The sequence below is a fragment of the Pagrus major genome, chromosome 4 (genome assembly GCF_040436345.1).
Source record: "Pagrus major chromosome 4, Pma_NU_1.0".
Lineage (NCBI taxonomy): Eukaryota > Metazoa > Chordata > Actinopteri > Spariformes > Sparidae > Pagrus > Pagrus major.
This window is the reverse complement of record NC_133218.1, coordinates 19,937,529-19,958,073: the sequence shown is the minus strand read 5'-3', so window position 1 is coordinate 19,958,073 and position 20,545 is coordinate 19,937,529. Positions and strand designations below refer to the sequence as shown.

The 20,545-nt window shown below is 39.0% G+C and overlaps 1 protein-coding gene across 1 annotated transcript in view; it reads right to left on the bottom strand.

The window, feature by feature from the left end:
* Positions 1 to 15,464: 15,464 nt before the first annotated feature.
* The window catches only part of gpc5a (glypican 5a), a 143,191-nt gene continuing 138,110 nt past the window's right edge, over positions 15,465 to 20,545 (bottom strand). The window contains exon 9 of the mRNA XM_073464923.1: positions 15,465 to 18,721. Within this exon, the coding sequence (XP_073321024.1) occupies positions 18,561 to 18,721 (161 nt within the window). The 3' untranslated portion in view covers positions 15,465 to 18,560. The remainder of the gene's footprint in view (positions 18,722 to 20,545) is intronic.

The following is a 20,545-nucleotide window of genomic DNA, read 5'->3' as shown; positions in this document are numbered from 1 at the left end:
TCTTCACAAATTGGCAACTACAAGACTCTTAATGCTGAAGAAACACAGACACCACGTGATACCAACAGCGTTATACTATTGGCTGACAAACGCTGGTAGAAGCTGGAATCATATGGTTATTTTAAGGGAAAGGATATACTTTTATGTTTTTTTTTTTTGTTTTTTTTAAATGATGTGTCTACATAAAAGTGTTATCCAGTGTGCGAAATACAGGGGGGTCCGGGGGGGCTCGACCCTCCTGATTAACCCATGAGACCCCCTGAAAGCCTCAAAAGCAAAATTTGAAGGGGGTCTTAAATTTTGTCTAAAAAATAAAATATTTTATTGTCACTAATGGTCACTAAAATGTATTTAAGCTCACCATGTCCAGTATTCAGAATCCAAAACACTTATTCACACATATGTTGTATTTGTTGCCACGCGGAGCCAGCCGGTCCTGCGCACGTATGCAAATTAGCCATGTGCGTCAAACAGAAGAAAGACGTGACGTTGAGAAGTCATGCTAGAAATGGCTAGCAAGCGAAAGCTACACCAGAGTGTATCACTCACACACTTTGGGTTCACATCCAAAAAGGCGGCACTCAGAGATGAAGAGGCACCGAAAGACATGCCGGTGCAGCTAGCACAGTGGGCCCACTCGGTACCAGAACAGAGGACCCTCTCCCACCCAGCGACTCCCCAGAGGAACAACGTGAAGTTGAGGCCGAGTGCTCCGAAGACGCAGCAGGTGCTGAGGCAACGTTAGCTGCTACTGCTGCTAGCACAGGTGACCTGCAGGCTGGTTGGACAACGAAGCAGGTGAGCGAATGGAAAGACCGCAAGTTGTGTAGGCCTTGTGGTTGGTTGTGGTCTCAGAGAGAGCACCCGCCGTGGTGATGTTTGGCATGTTGTAGTCTGTCTGTCTGCCTGTCTGTCTGTCAGCATCCGCCGTGGTGCTTTTTTCAGTTTGAGAGATGGCTTGTTTGCACGGTTAGGCGAATGTGCTTTGTGTATGTGTTCAATGATGCATCTGTCTGATCGTATTTGCTGCAGATGGATGGTTAATTAATGTCACACGATCGTCATACTGCAGGCTCTCATTTGCAAGTGCACTGATTTGCGTGCCAGTCTCCAAAAGGCTATACCTGGCATTCATTCAGTTCATTGCGCTTGTAAGTGCACCAGATTGGTGCCAGTTATTGTCGTGTCTGTATTGTAATGCACAACTTTGCCTCTCCTTGTTATAAAACAATGTGCATCCAAACACCTTCAGCCAATGCAACCTCCTATGTCAGTGTTGCTTTACGAATACTACAGCATATGGTTAAGTGTGTGCGTGTGTGTTGTCATGTAGGCTATAGACTGATTGTCTTGGCTTGCATCCATGAAATATTGTAATGTTATAGGCCTACTGCATATTGAGAAAATATAAATATCTATATTTAGATCGGCCACTTTTTTTTTTTTCTGGAACGTGTAACTTCAGCAAGTTGTTGCACAGAGACAATTTCAATTCTGAGCCATGAAGCCCCTCCTGTGTTCACTGTTTATTGAAAATTAAAGATGCTGTTCATTCAAAATGTATAATATTGAACATGTACAAATTGCACCAAATGTGACACTGCCCTTCATTGGGTACTCAGGAACAAACCTGCCAAGTGTGAAGTAGATGGGATGAATGGTTCTCGAGATATGTGAATACCAGACAGACAGACATTATTACTTTATAATGTCTGTAAAAGGCTATAAAAGTGTGGGAAGACTAATCAGATGTAACACCATCAACTCACGTATGGGGGAGAAAAATGATTTATTTTGGTGCTTTGATGTATTGTTGACATTTATCGCCACCTACAGGCCCAGCGTGCTTGTTTTGTATAGCATATTTTGTAAAACTACGGTTGTGCGGGCAAGTTTTTATTTTATTTTTTATTTTTTTCTTGGAAGGGGAAAGATCTCAATGCAGAAGAATATCTGTATACGCGTGGACGAGGCTTCAATAGTGATAATATCAGGAATCTGATGCACATAATTAAGCCATAATTTATTTTCTCGTTGATGTGTCAAGAATGTCTTCAGTAAAAAAGCTGCATCATATACAGAATTGGAGATAAGTGATTTTCTTGATCACATAAAGTTGCTCTAAAGTGAATGTAATGTAGTTGCATGTTTCATAAATCATTCCACAATTAACATTTTAACACAGCTAGTCAAGTTTATCTTTAGCTGCCATTTTAACAAACCTCCCTTAGAATGTAAACACAGTTAGCTCACATATTTGAATATCAGGAGAAATTTCAAATTAACCTTGTAGGTTATTGAGAACTGCTCAGTGAAAGAGGTGAAATCCAGTCTATTTAAGAAATGAATTAGATCATTTGTATGAGTACTTAAACCTGGCATGTCAGATATTTACACAAAAATGCAAGACGCCACATTTCAGACTCATTCTCTCACTGAAACAGTAAATTACAGTGCAGGTCCCCTTTTAGATGTTAATGCATTTAAGACAGTTCCAGGCTAAATTGCAGTCCGCTGCTCAGGAAATGGATCCTTTCTTTAAAAGAATTATTACTGCATGAAAACTAATGAACTCTCATGAGCCTGAATTAAAAGAACAGCCTATTTTATGTCTCGTCCTTGAGTCTCTCACCTATTTTGTTTCTTGAATTTTTGTTCTCTCCCTCGTGACAAAGAGCGATATTGCTTTACTGATTACTTTTAACTTTAAGAAATAAAGAAAACAAATAAATGATGATCCATTTTAACAAATTATGTGACATGTGATTATGTGAGTTTATATCCAAATATAGTGTCTGTGAATAGACTTTTTTAGAAATTATTGTTATCATTATACCTTAACATGCATGTGTTACAGTATTTGCAGCAGATTACAGGACCTGGATTTTAGAAATGTGATGAAATGCAAATACTCAGTGCGCAAGAAATGAAGATACCCCATCCGCCACCAACAGATGTAGTGAAAGAGGAACGGGTAGTGTCGAGCACCGTGAAGATTAATGTATCAACTGCTACCTGTAATCTATCACAAACTTGGTTCAGTGTCACGTTTTGTCAGTCAGGGGTGGCAGCACGACGTCTGGCACCAGACGAAACAGAAACAAAAAAAGCTCACTGCACAGCCACGCTCAATACATCTTAGCTCCCCCAAACATCCATTTATTCATTTTCACATGACAACAGCAACGGGGACAAGACGAAACGGCTTCACATCTGAACCAGAATTATTCATTATAATCTCTCTTTCTGTCTGTACAATTATTTATGTGCTTCAATTATGGAGAAGCAAGTGTGAAAGGGCCAAACTCCAGATGCAATACAAAAACTTTATGGATTTCAAAGACAGAGCTGAGTTTTTCTGCGGGATCCACTTGATAATTTTTGGATTGCTTTTGGCTAAAAACCCCCGTGACTGTAGAGAGAATTAATTCTGCTTCAATGTAGTGCTGGAGGAATACAGTACGAGTGCTATAACACGATCTGATCTGCAGGCATAGTTTGAAAGAAATTAATTGGAACCATTTGTTCTGCACTTTATCTTTGCATTCAGACTACGTGAATATCTCTCACACTGCTGGACAGTTTTAGAATTCTATTAATTTCAGTGATTAGTCTTTTCTGTGGCTTCGTCAGAAAATGTGAGCAACAGCAGGCAGGACGTACTGGTACCAACAGCCAGCAGTGATGATATGGTGAGCTTTGGTAAATACTTAAAGGAGACATTTTATGTACACATCAGTTTTCTCATACTGTCCAGTGCAGCAGTACTCCTGTCTCTTTAAGGCCCCCCTCCTGAATACCCAGTGTCCTCCGATTGGTCAGCTCACACACGCCCGAACCAGCACCGCTAACAACAACAGAGCAGCTGTGCTAAATCAATTCTTAATTGCCAAACTAACTGCGAGTCATTATGATGAATCTGTTGGTGCAGATTTTGGTCTGTTTTAACTTTCAAGACTTTGCACACACAAGAACATATATGAAACACTGAAGGACACATTTTACTGTTTACCACTCACCTTAACCTGAACCCAGGAAAACACTATTCAAGGGGAGGAACAGACTTCGACACAAAACCTCTCCCCTTCACTTCACACAGTATTTTCGCCTGTGTTCTCAAAACAATGGGAAGTTATTTATTTTAAGGTATTACTAAAGTGCCAGGCTGCTGCAGTGTGCATCAAAATGTGTTCCTCTCTTCCTGAGTCATAGCTCAGTCAAATCTTAAAACACAGACACTTTAGATTCAGTGTGACTTACACTTTCCAAGGATATCATTAGCGCCCGACAGATATATCAGCTGGCTGATATTATCAGCTGATGTTGGCCTATCAAAAATATAATTGATATTGACGTATATGTTGCCAATATGAGACCCATTTTTGTAGAGATTATAATGTAGAAAAATTCTTAGGATAAATAAAACCATTAAATTCCCAGTAAGTTTATTGTTTTAGTGTAATGGTGTCATTTCAGTTTATAAAGTTTATTGTTAAACTGTAAGATATACTGCCTCTGTAACAATTATTTGTCACAAGTGTTTGATAACCAAATTTGAGGGATCACAGCAAAACATGTGTGTCTATCAGCTGATATACATCAATAATGGTAGGGCTCGAAATATTATACATTATCGCCAATGTCCATCAAAATAAACTCACTTTAATTATAGAAAGAAAAATACATAACTTCAGAACTTGGCTGAGAATCTTTTTAAGTTTTCTTCAGTATCAAAGTAATTCTAGATTACTGTCTGTACATCCATGGGTGCAATGCAATGAGTTATACCTAATTTGGCATATTTTAATGTTGCCAATTCACCAAAATATAAACAACTATAGTCTAACCATTTCACTTCTTGTTTACATCACTGAAAGCATCATGGAGGAGACGGTTGGAAGGTGATTATGGTCTTAAAGGGGTTCATGAAGGGATTTCCCGTCATTGAGGGGAAAAGTTTGAAACACAGTTTAGACAGTAGTGTGGGGAGAAGCAGAAAACCTATTCTAGCAGTTGCATTATGGAAAATGTGAGTAAAGGAGTTTACAAGTGTTTTTAGGGAAAGTCGACAACTAGCTTAGCTTAACATAAGTACAGGAAGTATGGGCAACATGAACATGGTACAACATGTTATTGACCTTTGGAGGTGATGGTTGGCAGATTTATCTTTGGACGGTGCCAAGCTAGCCATTTCCAGCATTTATTTCAAGCTAAAGCTAAGTGGCTGCTGGCTGTCGCTTTATGCTTCCCAGTCAAGGTCGGAGGACAGTGGGTGGAATTTTCTAGTTGAAATTTCTTAAAATACATAAAGTTAACAACAAAAACTTGGCTGACTGTCACATGTCTCTTTGGCAAGTGAGCCGTCGGCAGTGCAGCCTCCTTGCATATAAACGAAAACGAGGTAACAGACGCCGTTGTATATTTTATTTTACGACACTTTTATACTTGGAAAGGTATCTGAATATTCGATCCACTATTCTGATACAGATACTGTTTCCTAGAAACACATACTGCCCCCTCCTCATGGGTGCTGCCATTGTTGTGTGACGTCAGACAACTGCTCCCTCACGGTGTTGGGACAGATGGCTGTGCCCTAAGTAGGAGGTAGGAATACTTTTTGTAGTAGGAGGTTGGAAATTTTCAATTTCCAAATTGTCTGGAGCGCAGCATTAGAATACTATCAGCTTAAGTATTAAGTCTAGTCACTGCGATCTGTTAGGATCTGCAAAATTGCCAAAATTTAAACAATTTTGGCCACAATAAAGGAACGTGCCTAATGGAAACTCACATAAATGCCTCACACAGTTGTCCACACGTACACGGATATTTCTGGAAACAGGGTTTTTAATCTCTGTCCATACTAACATAACTGAAAATGGACTTACATATACTACAATATCATAAGACATACTCTGAGTTCACATTTGCCGATGATGCTTCATATGCTGATAAACGTGTGTGTCTGTGTCACTGTTTGCAAGAAATCTCTGCCTGTCCAGACGTAAACACTAAAAACACAGTTTCTGAATATCTTCACTCCGGAGGGAGTTTTCCAAAAGGTCAGTTGACAGTGACCTAAAATGCAGTGTATGTGTGTACAAAAGGCACAGTAAAGATTTGAAGAAATACCAAAGACAACAACCCCAAAAATATGTTCACTAGACAATTATTGTACAAGTAGACTTGTAGTTCTTATATGGGCCTATTGTATTGTAAATTGTGAAGGAAAACCCCCAAAAGAACCAAACTCGCTGGACGTAGAATTGAGAATTGGATCTGGTCTTGAGCTGATTTTCAGTCCTCTGCTCAGTTGTTACGATCCTAAAATCTCAATGAATTCTTTGTCTCTTCACATGATTGAGGTAGTACCATAAAAAAGAGCTAAATGCCTTTTTTCCATCTCACTGCTTGGCAGCCAGAATCCTTCAGTACATAATTCCTCTTTCCACAAAAGCATTTCCTTTTCCCCTCAGAACGATGCTCTTTCCTTTGTTCTCCGGACCTGCCCCCTCACACCTGCGATCCTGGAGGAACTGATCTGACCAGCTTCACCGAACAATACATGGCAAACAACTGATGAAATCTTCCTTTAGGTTAAACTTACATTATCAGCCTTCATAATTTTATTTGTATTTTTCTGTACTGTCAGCTGCAAATGAATGTTGTTTTAGAGACCTTTATTTATTTTTTTTACTACACCCACACAATTAGAGCAGTGGTGCCAGTTTAATTAAATAACAGTGATGTATTAGTTTAGTGTCAGAGGCAGGGCCTGGACACAACAGAAACACTTGTATAATATAATGTGAAACAATAGTACTGCAATAAATACGTTTGTGAAACCATAACTGCCTCAAATAGACTGCCGAACAAAACCGATCTGACAGTGAGAGTGGTGCCTTTTAATTGTCCTCCAAAACTCATAAAACTAAAAGTGTTGCCTGTGAAAGTAGGGTGGTGACTGTAAATATTACGGTCTGAGGACATTGTTAATGGATTCTCTGATGACACATTTCATCTGAGCACTGATTGTAATTGCTTTTTACATGACAAGTAATAGTGTGAGGGCTTTGGAGACAGTGAAAAGTCCCTTGAAAATAGGGACCTATGAAATTAAACCTTGGTTTTCAATTTTCACTCCCACAAGATTTGAGCAATTAAATGGATTTAACCCAGTACTGTGTCATAATAAGACATAAATAAGTTTCGATGTGAATCTCAAGTATTGTATTTTCTCTTGGACAGGCTTCATTACAATGTTAAAAAAAAAAAAAAAACCTTCTCTGTTTTAAATTGTGCTTCTGACAAGTAAACCAAATGTTGTTTTCTCCGCCCACTCTTTGTGTTTTTAAGCTTCACCTCGAAACCAATAAAGTGGGTTCAATACACCAACACGCTCTGCTCGTTCCTGTGATATTGATATGACCTTGGTGTTTATTGTCTTTGAGGAGTTAATTTGACGCCTGTAATTCATAATAACAAGTGAAGAGGAATAATTATAATAACTTAAATAATGAGTTTAAAATATTTTGTATTGTGCTCTGCTTTGACAGAATGATAAAACGAGTCTTTGTGAAAATGTACTTCCATCTAACTACATCAGGAGAGGCCCTAGCCCCTTTGCAATCATGTTGCTTTTGCAAATACGCTTCTATTTTTTTCTGGTTTCCTACATCAGAGGTTTTCAAATAAATTCCCCCTCATATCTCTCTCCCTCTCTCGGCCTCTCTCTCTGCTGTCTTTCTCTCCCCGGATTTAGGATAAAGACTGAATTACACAGCAGAACAGTCCTGGATAGCAGAGACAGAGATTACCCTCCCTGATCTTTCTACAGACAAGAAATAGTTCAGTGCAAAACCCTCCCTGAGGGCCTTGCCACCTCACTACTGACAGACTGCGTATTAGCATGCATCGGGGAAGAGAAAGGAAACGGTTTTATCCCTTTTGACCCACCACTTGACTCGAGAAAGAGAGGGATCTCGAGAGCCCATGCGGTGGATATAAGGCCTGTCACCGTGCTGATCTGTTCTCTAAAAAAAAAAAAAAAGGGGGGGGGGGAAGAAACAAGGTTTTGCATACTGCCATGTCAGAGGCATATGGCTCCAGTGCCAACAGGTACAGCATGCTGCCACTTTTTTCTCTGTTGACAAGAGGAAAATAAAAGGCTTAGCTCCCAAAGCAGCACAGATTTGTTGACTCTGAAAATACATTTTGCAGCCAGTGTTCAACCTTTTGTGGATACTTTCATGAATAAACGAATATTATTAATATAAAAACTTGCGGAACTGATCGTTACAAAAGTTAACAAGCTGATTGTCATCCCCACAATGACAATCAGTGTATGTTCAACAGAAAAGCATCCATCATCGTCCTCACAGTTACTTATTTTAAAATATTATAATCAGAGCAAAAACGATTTGATGATTAATTAATGAGTCTATTGACAGCTAATTAAATTAAGTTTCTAGCAAAATAAAAGAATCATTCTCTGTTTCTAGCTTCTCAAATTGTAAACTGTGTCCTTTTTTAGTTTTAGATGAACAAATTGAAACATTTAGGAGGGTCAACAAATGCTCTGAGAAGCTGTCACTATTTTAGACATTTCATTGACTGAATGATTAAGAAGAAGAATCGATAAAATGTCTGCCATTATTACAATACAACTGAAAACACAGTAAAATGAGGCAGAAATAAATTCTAAAACATTAAAAGTTGATCTCGAAATATGATTTGAGTTTTAAGCGTTCTCGTACAGCCCCAATTACAAAAGAGATGGGACGCTGCAAAAATCTGATTATTTGCTACCTTTTTTCGACATGTACTCAAGTGGATACAGTACAAAGACAATATGTATTTAATGTTTTATCTCATCAACTTTATTAATTTATTCTGAATTTGATGCAAGCAACATGTTTGCAGTGAATCAGCGTAAGACTGGGAACATTTTTTACTACATGGGATCAGGAACACTTTGTAAAATGGTCGCCAGTAAACAAAGTTTGTTTGCAAATGACTGCATTCAGTTTTTATTTTCACAATTTTACACAGCGTCCCAACCTTTTTGAATGTTTGATATGATACGATCCAATTCTCTGATGAGTCATGATCACTCAGTTATAATAAGAGGGTTTATTTGAAGCTGAGAGCTTGTCAGCTTAAAGCATGCAACAATGTAAACATCTTGGCCAGAGAAGACAGACGGGTTTGAAAGACAAGTAAGAGAATCCATCTATAAGTGACTTCCAGCCTACTGACAGTCACTTTAGATCACCGAACACATAATAGAAGCATCTTGTGTTCAGAGCGCAGAGAGAATTTAAAACTCACCTGGAAGAACATGGTTGCCTTTCGTCCTATTTAGGTCACGGGTAGTCGTGCACTTCAGCCTCTTGTGGACAAAATTAGCCTTACAAAATGTTTCTTTTTGTTCCACTCAGTTCCACGCATGGAAACAAATCAAAGAATCAAAATGAAAAGAATCTTAGAAAGATTATCCTGGCAAAACATTTTTTTTCCACCAGGTCACATGTCATAAACACAGGAGAGAAAATAATTTAGATCAGATCTTAGAAAATGGATCACCCGAAAAAAAAAAAAGATCGCTTTCCCCTGAGGGTTTCCGTAGAAAGTAAATATCTATACAAAACCATTCCAGCCATGCAAAATAGTTACCGAAGTATAGCTGGCTAATAGCTGTCCATGGATCAGCCTAGGAGGCCACTTCAGGCAAGTCTAAGTTTGAATGGTGACAGACAGTGACATTGAACTGTAACATGATTCAAGATGTGAAAATGTTGTTGGCTTTCCTCCCGTGGGGTTTTATTTAACACAGCAAATCTACTTTTCTGCTGCTGTCCTTCTTCTACAAATGTTCGCCAAAAAGCACCACAAAGAGCAATCATTCAGTAAATGTTACCTGTTTATCTTTGAGTGTACTTCATGTCCTGCATAATATTCATCTGCAGTTTGAGTTTCTCTGTGTGCACTGGTGTTTACGAGCACTCTGTGCTCATTTGCACTTTTCTTAAAATGTTCACAATATCACTGCTCGTAGCTAAATTTATCACATCCTCTTCACCCTCTGTCACAGCGCCATTTCTTATCCTGTTTGCTTTTGTGTGCAGTGGCGAAGTCATGTTGAAGGTGCCATCCAAGACCCTGATCTACCTAATGTCTCACCAGTATAAGCTGCTGCTTCACTACCTAATTAAGAGGCATGAATAATGTATAGACTGTCACAAATGGAACTGGCAGTACGTCTGCCCTGGATGCAGCAAGGGGATGTGTCAGACCTCAATCAGGAACTGACGCCTGGCGGGACACCCACCTTGCACCAGAGAACTATGGGAAAAAAAAGTGGGTGGTAAATTGAGGAGGGGGATTTAAGGTGACGGTGTGCAGCAGAGGAGAAATATCTGGGAGGAGTTTTAAGCATGACTTATTTGATCTGAAAATTTGAAATTTTAAAGGTTGGCTTGTCTGTCAAATGGGTCAGTGGCCATGGGGATGGTCTTAGTAGTGGCAGCCATGCTTGTGGGAGCTGTGATAAGTAGGTCAGTAAATAAAATGGAACTCTTGTCCCAAAATATTAAGAGTTATGATGATGAAAGCTGGTTTTCTCTTTTGTTTTTTTTTAGGAAGCATTGTGTGACCACCCGGAGCTTGGTTTAATAACTATAAACTATTAACGCTCTAATTTTTAGTTTTCAAGGTGCAAATAAGGGGAATATTATTTTTTTTCTTCCTCTTCTTAACCAGAAAGCATTTCCTGCACATGTGATCTTTTCAAGGATTAGCGACAGCATGTCTCTTCGCCTCACCGTGTGCCAAATGAGCCCTCTGTTGTGTGCCACACATTCAGCGATGTTGCATTGTGTGGCCAACTGACCTTCCAAGAGCAGACACGGGGGCAGGAAGGGATCTGTTTGTTTCTGATGTTATTTGTCTCAACCTCTTTGTTCTGAGAAGAATAACATGGAATACATATTAAGATTTTACTAATTAAATATGTTTCCATTTGTTCAATCCTGCCGTTTTCTGTCATCTGTCGTTCTCGTCTCCCTTCTAACTGTCCTAGATTTTCAGCAGGTTCATATGACACCACAGCAGTACTTCAAATATCATTTCCATAAATGTTCGACTCCTGCACACACATTTCAAGCCTATTTACGGTCATTTATCTTCGCACCTGATCCCAGTTCTCAGCTCATGGAGAATAAATCCAGCACTCGTCTCTTGACGTGACTGAGAGTCTGCCAATTTTAGATTCAGGTCGAACTGGAAGACACGTATGTCTGATACTGTGGCGGCTGATATACAATACAAGACATTTAAATATATGAATTTTATATTGGCTTTCTGATCCTTTCATTTATGGGCTGTGGGAAGGAAAAACGAAAGATGGGAAATGATAACTGAAACAGTGAAATATCATACTGTGAAAACTCCACCTCAGGAAAGAGAGATGGGAAAGAGCGGGGAGGAAAGTCAGAGTGATGAAAAAAGAAGATGAGTGAAGAGGAAAGCCGGGGAGGAAAAGGATGAGAGGATTTATTGTGAAACCTGTGCTGTAGTCCTGTCTGATAATCTGGAAGCAGTGGGTGGGTAGACAGCAGAAAAACACTATATTGATGGGACTGTTTACTCCATTCGGCGAGGAAAAAAGTCTCAAATACAGAAAACAAGAGAGCGAGATGGCACAGGCTGCTATCTCCAGGTGGTGGGAGGTGTGTGTGTCTGTGTATGTGTGTGCGTGTCATTCTTTCATCTTACATTAATGTCTGAAATCACACTTCAAGGAATGTAAAAGGTACCTATGGGGCAGCAGGGTGTCTCCACAAGGTGCTCATTGACGCCGACTGTTCTCTTTTCGTCTCAAAATGAAAAATGAAATAATGAATAATAGAAACAGCGCAGTCATGAATAAATGCAGGTTCTTAACCTCACTGATAAATCCAAGCTGTGAATGTTCTGTAAAATATACCTCTGATTTTCTATAATATCTCTGCATTTTTACACTGAACAGTTCGACGGCAGGACTTGACCCGACCTGCACCTGTCGGCTGGTCCCTACTTCAGTTTGTAACAGTAATTATTTGAAAATGTGCTCACCTGTGGTAGACAGATGTGTGTGTTGGGTTGGTATAGGAGGGATTTGACCTATAAAGGTCACACAATGCTACACAGACCTCGGACCTGTGAATGAGCTGAACACCGAGATGAAGCTTCCTAAAATAGAGCTGCTTGGTGCTTGAGATTCAAACCTGCGCTTTTGTTACCCACTTCTTCCTTAAGAAATGGTGAATTACAGCAAGGACTTATTATTGCTCCCAGAATTAAATTACTGTGAATGTATTTGCCTTTAATGGTATGCATACAGTAAATGCTAATGTCAACATGCTAACATCCTAAATTTGATAGTGTTGACGTGCTAATGTTTAATAGGTATGGTGTTTACCATTTACCATAGCATGTTAGCATGCTAATAATTGCTAATTAGCACAAGACACAAAGTACAGTTGAGGCTTCATCCATGCTCGTCCCGGAGCATTCATCCTCTGGGAAGAATAAACGTCTGCACAGAATGTAGTGCCAATTCATTCAGTAGAGGTTTAGTCAGAGGAACGCCAAAGTTATTAGGATTCATCCTCTGGGGAATTTAAATGTTTGTGCAAATTTCACCTTCCATCTGATAGTTGTTGAGATATTTAAGTCTGGATGAAAGTGGTGGTGCGACAGACCTACTGACTGACTGTGGAATATGGAAATGCAGCAAGCTCAGGGAAAACATGATATTAAAAGTATAGAAATTAGTGTATATTTCCTGTTAAGACCATTAATACATGACAGCTAACAAAAATCATGTCAGGCCAAATAGACTCGTTCAGGAAAAGCAGTGTTGTTTTAATACACTTTCCTTAGTTAAAAATGACCTCACTCATAATTCTCAACAGTTTATCTCCTTGACTCAGTGAAAGTCTGTCCTGTGTGCAGAGCTAAGCCTCTGAAAACACTGAAACACTGACTCTACCATGAACAACTTGAAGAATGATACAAAGCTCTGTCTGCGTCTGCACTGTGATGATTAAAGCTCCTGTCTATGTTGAGGCTAAACGTTAGCCGTTGTCAAGGTCACAGTAATAATTTTGAGTGAAACAGAAACCTCGATGGGAATATGAAATTAATCTCTGTATACGTTTAAGCAGTGCTCAGCACTATTCTCCTTAGAAGGTCCCAGGAGCCCTCCTTCAGTATGCAGAGATAAAAGACTCCAAAGACAATGGTTCAGACGAACAGAGGCTCTACCTCTGAGTAATTTTGAAGACACCAAGTATTGTAATTGGATTCACTCCTACACAGAGAGACTGTAAGAGCTGTTCAAAAATAACCGTCTTCATCTAGTTCAATGCAAGAGTTCATTAATATCTCCATTTATTTTTTGGTCTCTTTGTCCGAAGTGAACTTATTACTGTGCAGATTTCTCAACTCTCAGTTATGAAAAATGTAGAGTTTCTACACAGAATGTCTGCACTTTGATTTTTAAATCGTGTTGATTTGTTGATGTGGTTTACCTTCAGTCATTCTTTAAAAGAAAATCACAGATCAGCCTTGAAAAAAGATAATCTTTTGGTGAGCTAGATAGTGCTCAATCAATAAGTACCACACAAGACAACACGTTATTTATATTTATTGGCAAAACAATGCCAAGGTAAACAATGAAGGTAATACAGAGCTGGAGACCTCTTGTGGCTTGAACATCCTCAATCATCGGTTCCTGAATACGAAAAGGTTCAGATAATACTAATGAGTTGTTAAAACCATGAGCACGAGGACCATGAGGACTCTAGCAGGACAACTGGCAGAATAAATGTTGGCAATGTACATTTCTGCAAACCACAGATATGTTGAAACTTTACAGTTCTATATGAAGCAACCTGTAATTTTTGTAGCTGAAGTTTTCTGTTTTATGTTGTGACAACACTGTGCTCACAGTCTGGTTAGGTTTACTCACAAAAACAGCTTGGTTAGTGTTTTAAAAAAAAAAAGATCATGTTTTGATTTTGTTTTTAAAATAGCTGTTTTTATCAGCACAAACAAGGCTGGAGATAAAAATCTGCTTTTTTGCTGGACATTGTCCCATGGTCGCCTTAAAAATATCCAGTGGTTTCACACTTGCAAATGTTGATATGCAGTCTCGAACTGCGGTCACAAGCTTGGCAGCCTTCTAATCTGAAACTCCACCCCTGACCCCTCTGCCTCTTGATATGACAGTCAGGCCATGAACCTGTAATGTGAACGTGATATGAGACCTGTTGTAGAAATGTCAATATGATAAGTAGCCTATGACACGTATAAATGTGCATGTATCAGTGGTATGTAGAAAAATTAACTGCCAATATTTTATAGTGGTGACTGGGCTGAGTAACATGTACCACTTATTGAAATTATCCAGGCAGCATCACAGTATGAATGAGGCAACGATGTGATATACCAACAATTGACAGTCATGTCCTCTGGACTGGAAGAATGCAAGAGTGGCAGAGTTAAGTCCAGGTAAGCAGGGAGCAGGTACTCTACAAGAAGCCCTATAGGAATCGTTTAATCACTGGTGAGACCGATGGGACACACGCTCTACATTGGCTGTGAGGACAGGGCAGAGTTGAAAATCAAAGAGCTTAACATATAGCTCAGTCCTTGTTCAGGACTGACCAAAGGGTGAGATCACAGGTTCAGGGTGTCAATACACAGCATAGCAGAGTGACACAGCCACAACAGGATGACATTTCTGACCAGATTAGCTTCATGTATTGGTTTCTTGCACATGGCAAGCAATGAAAGAAGCTGGCCACGAGGAATTGCTATGTATTATCTTTATTTTTAAATATGTACTCTAAATATGTCGTCTAACATATATTAAAGAATGGGCAGAACAGAAGTAGACGCCATTCTCTGATTAATTATCTTACGTTTTGTCTTTTGAAATCAAATTTCAGTTATAGCAAGAACTCACTGTTTCCAGGGGAGAGCAGGAGAAGAAACTGAAGAACTAATCATTTTAACGCCACAAGAGATCATTAAACTCTGGATCACATCGCTCAGCACAGCTGGGGACACTTGGGGATCCCGTAGAAAGACTTGCAAGGCATGTTATTTAGTCAAAGGATGGTAGTTTTAATGAGACTAAAAAAACAGAAATTCAGGTACAGACTACTACAACCATGATTGCTGAAATTAAAGCAACAAAATATAACTTCCTGGAGAAAGATAGCTGATTGTTGACTCTCTAGATTTGACGATCAGGGGATGACACTCAACTACCTTTCTCCAAGAAGTTAACTTTGTTGCTTTGAAGGAGAACTACACACCTAAACAATTGATGAGATCTTGCTGAGATCTGGGAACATACCGACATTGCTAAAAAAAATAAAAATAAAAAATAAATAAAAACACAAGCAGGCAGAAAATCAGGATGTAAACAAGCCAAAACTTTATTTGGAGGTCAAAAACAGAGGCGTTAATGTCGCTAAAAATCATCGCAAAGAAAAACCGTTAGTGTCAGATCAGTCCGTTAACAGTTCATATGGACTGTTTGGATAAACATTTTACTGTTCGCCTTTATTTTATTTTCCAAAAAAGTTGTATTAAGCTGGGAGTTTGTTTACAACCTGCCTGGTCATTTGACTGCTTGTCTGACCTTTTTTTCAGCTGTGTTGTTGACCTCTCAGCAGTTGCTTTGCTGACTGTAATGTTATAACAGAGAACCGAAGCTAAAGACAGTTGTATCAAAAAATGATTGCATGAAAAATATACAGATTGTATCTGAATAGAGCTGCATGTATTACAGGAATCTCTCTTTCAAATAACTCATTTACTCTGCGAACAGAATATTTAAGGAGTCATTTTCATGTCAAAATCTTTTTTTGGGTTACCACTAGAAAGGGTTCACATCTTCCAATGCTCAAAAAATGCATCAGTTTTCTCATACTGTCCAGTGCTGCCCCTCTGTATGAAATGCTCTGTTTTAGCTCCTGTCTCTTTAAGGCTCCTTCTCCCAAATACCCAGTGTCCTCTGATTGGTCAGTGCACACACGCCTGAGCCAGAACCGCTCACTGCGTCTCAGGTCGGCTCTCTCGTGTCTTCAGCTTCCAGTTAGCTTCACTTCTACTGTGAATATAGGGTACATTATGCAAATGTAAGATATGGTGACGTAGTGTGATGTCACAAAGTCACAGAATTAAAGTCAGGACTACTGACGAGGTGTTTCAGGAGCAGTATTTTCTGTGGGAGAGAGGAGCTCTTGTTGACGCGGATTTTGACCTTTTTAACTTTCAAGACATTTAACATGCACAAGAACCGATAAAACACACGTAAGGAAAGGAAAAACAACTACAAAAAAGCATAATAGGTCTCCTTTAAGACAGAAAACATGTTATTCAAGAGGTTCTGACACAATGCATTGCCCGCAGGATGACACCTATCTGGATGTGGGTGCACATCATTGGCTATTAGCATCATCTGGCCCCTTCCCTCCCTCCTCTTGTCTCAATATGCGGTGATAATTATCACATAAGACATCAAACTGAACTCTTTCCTTTAAGTAAAGAAGAACCAGTTTGACCTGACATCTATTTAGCCTCGAGGCAACTTTGGCTCAGTGCCGGCTGCCTGTTATCCAGTTAGAGACAGAACACAATTCTTTAATAGTGTCATTAACACAGTTGTTCAAATGACAATAGCACTGACTTTGATTATGCCAACCTGTGATATAATTGGTTTGGGGGAGCAGTCGTGACGGGTTAAAGGCAGTTTAACAACTGTTTTAAAGCTCATAAGCAGCTATTGTCGTTTGAGAATCTCACCTTAGAAAGCCTCATGTGCAGACATTAGATTTAATTCACAGTAAGAAATGATGAGTATAATTAATCTAAAAGTTATCATTTCTCAACCTTGAAACTGCAGTTGGAGAAGCTCCAAGCCACTCAAGTGTTTCAGACTCTCAAACAGCCTTGACTTTATATCGTGATGAAAGTCTAACCTGCTACATTAAAGGTGAAAATGACTAATGACTAATGCTATGCATGCTTTAGGACAACTGCAGCGTGAGGAAGGTCGCAGGCTTTTAAAATATGATCACATTTGATCAAACAAGTACCTGAGGAGATTGTACCTTTGGCTGGCAAATGAAAAGCTGTCTCGAGCACTAATTGAATGATTCAGCTATTTTTTTTTACACTGTCATCTATTTACAGTAGCAGCTTTAATGTTTGTTCCTGTTTATCTCTGTGGTATGTATGAATAATGTATATGAATGGTTTCACTATAAACAGTGTGATTTTAGCTTCCACAGCATCTCAAAAGGTGATTTTTTTTTTTTTTAAGCTCTACAAGCATTTCCAAGCCATACCTGAGCCAAAGAACCAATTTTCAGCACCGGTGAGTGCTTTTCTCTCCCAGCCATTGACCAGACATGCATGGCATATGTGAAACAAATCATTATCCTTTTCTCTACACAGAAACCTGCCAGTACCACACCAGCAGTAGGCAGTCAGGAAGCAGGTAAAAGGAACTGGGTTTTTCCTCGCCAGTGGCTCACCAGGAGCTATCAGCTCCCATCCAGGCCTATATGAAGGCAGAGGAGGATTGAATTTGAAGGATGATAATAGACTCCTGAGGAAACTAATCTATTTCTAAAGAAGAAAGGAGTATGAATTCCCTCACTTGCCCCCCCTCACGTCCACCTGCCCATCCCTCTCCATTCACCATTCCTCTCAGCATAAAGCCTTATAGGTCAATTTTGCAATTGAAATATACCAATTAACTGGGCTGTGGACAGCATGGCAGTTATTACAAGTGAAGGGAAGCAGCTGCTTTGAATTTCTTTTTTGTTCCTTTCAGCGGATTGTACTGTGTAAGAACATATACGGTATATAAGAGTTAACTGCGGGTTTTCTACAATGATCTGAAGCACAGTCAAAACACTTTTGTATAAAAAATGTCACACGGAAGGGATTCTTAGGAAAGTCTAAAATAACAGGCCATTTTAATTTGGGCTTGCAGCAAACAAGAGCTGTGGAGAGTGGGAGGTTTTTTCTATTTCCAGCATAAAAAGTAAGCAGCTGTAAAACCCCATTTATAAGAACAACCTGTACTGTTTAGAGTGCATTACAACGGGATATGCAGAAGCAAATTAATGATTATATACATCTACAGATCTTATATATTATGTCCAGAAATACAATTAAATTAATACCAAACTTTTACGACATATGCTTTTTTTTTAGATTTGACATCGGCTGTTATAAATAAGTCATTATTAGTGTTAATGAATGCCGGGTAACTGATAAAAAAGTAATTGATATTCGCAAATGCTTTCTTACATATAAGCCACAGTGTAATTTCCCCACACAACCATCAGTGTTCATTCCTCCCGTGTCCTGCACTGTGTGGAAGCGGTGCTCCATCACATACTGGGGCTCGTTACGTCCACTGGCTCTTTCATTTCTGGATTAATTAGCTTGAAATCAAGTCCTGAAAGTTTCATGCTGCAAAAAGGCAGCTGTTACAAGGCCAGGAGCATATGTAAACAGGGCAATATCAAGACCCAGATGGCTCCCGTCAGTCCAAGGCTTCTGGATCTGCCCTCCGCTTCTGAATCCTCGGCAGGTGGATAATGATGATGATGATGTTGATGTTTATGATCTCCGGTCACATCTGGACTCACTGATGAGAGAGCAGAAACCAACAGGTCAGTCAGAAGGACACACGCATTATCAATATAACATCAAGGAGGTGGGATTACTGTTTGCCATGTTAATGTGAAGGACAAGACTGATTTATTCTACACTCGTCCTCTTGTCGACAGATAGCATAAAAACACTGAAACCAACATCGAGTTAGTCACTCTCAACACTTTTCGACTTCCCATTTGATTAGGTTGAAGATGTAAATCTTCAAAAAGGGGTCAGAAATAAATTGATTCACCAGATATTTCCTACTGCAGCTGTGCATTATAGTTTCTAGCAAACATAACTGCAGAGGAGTAAAAAGTGTAAGCAGTGGACCGGTGTTCATTGTAATGGAGGACGTTGTCTCCCAGTGTGACTCATTTTGTGAAAAATGGATTTAAAGGGACAGTTCACCCCAAAAATCAAAAATACATATAAGCGACAGAAAACAGTTCCTATAAAACTGCTCAGAACAAGGTATGTGGATTATTTTGATTTCTACACGTAAGAAGAAAATGATCTGTTTTAAATTTTGGGGTAAACTGCCTCTTTAATGGTTTTTGAACAACAATTAGATGAACAAGATGTATCATGCTTCGGTTGTACATGAAATACTTAAAGTAAGCAGCCTATCGTGGAAAAATATAAAATATAAACAGATGTTAAAGGAAAGCTAATTTATCTCATTTTAAATCATGATCACAAACTAAATGAAGCATTAAAACCTTACTTTGATTCCCCAACATTCAGAAATAACTCACATGTTTGTGAGTTTGGTGTTTTTTCTCATAATTATAACTGTAGCTGTAATGCTTCACACATCTTTGACAGCTGCAATACATTAGTGCTCCTACTAAACCATTACAGGAGCTGTCAATTTTCAACCACTCTAATTATAACGAGCCGACGCTACTGCGAAGCACCTTCGGCCTCCATCTCATCCCCCGGAGTTGCAGCGGAGAGCATCTTGGGTGCTTCTTTGTGTCAACAGCCATCCGAGACGTCAAGGCTGAACACACACATTACAAAGTATAATAGTTAATAATACCAAAAGTTAATAGATTGATTTCTCTGCCGGAAATACTTTTTAACTTCCTTCAGAGATCCAGTTTATAAAGCTGCTGTGATATTTGTTGTTTTTTTTTACTAACGTTGAGGAAAATGTGACATTTAACAGCTAAGATCTTGATATCTGTATATTGATTTTAAAAGCTGAGGTGATATCTCTGTGAGGTCGAACATATTCTACATATGCTCTGTAGCTAATTTGTTTTATGGTAGTTTGCTTTTATTTATAATAAGAGAAGAAGTATAGACAGGAACTAGGCTTCAAGATTAAAAAAATAAATAAATCAGAAATTGGAATTGGTGCATCAGTATTCACTGAGGGAATCTGTGAAAGTTTAAAGTTGTGTTTCAGGCTGCGCTGTTAAAACAATGATCCTGACTGGCTTTGGTACAAAAGTACATGGTATATATTCAGATTTAAACATCACAAAAAGAGTCAGTTGAATGAAAGAAATAAGACAAAAATGAAATCTTTAAATAAGATCTTGATTCATACTTTACACCTTTCAGGAACAGTTCTGTCAAATCAAACCACCACAAAGAAAATGTTGGAAAAGCAAGAGTGTTTCTGACTGTAGCCAGATGTCATTGTTACATCTAATTCCAATTTACCACCGGAGGGCTTCAGTTATCAGGGCTCCAAGATAAGGATATGAGCTTCCTGAATAGCCAAAACAATCCCGCTGTTTTAGAAACATATATTGCAGAGGTTAGAGATATATTGCACTGTTTATGCAAATACCCAAACTGT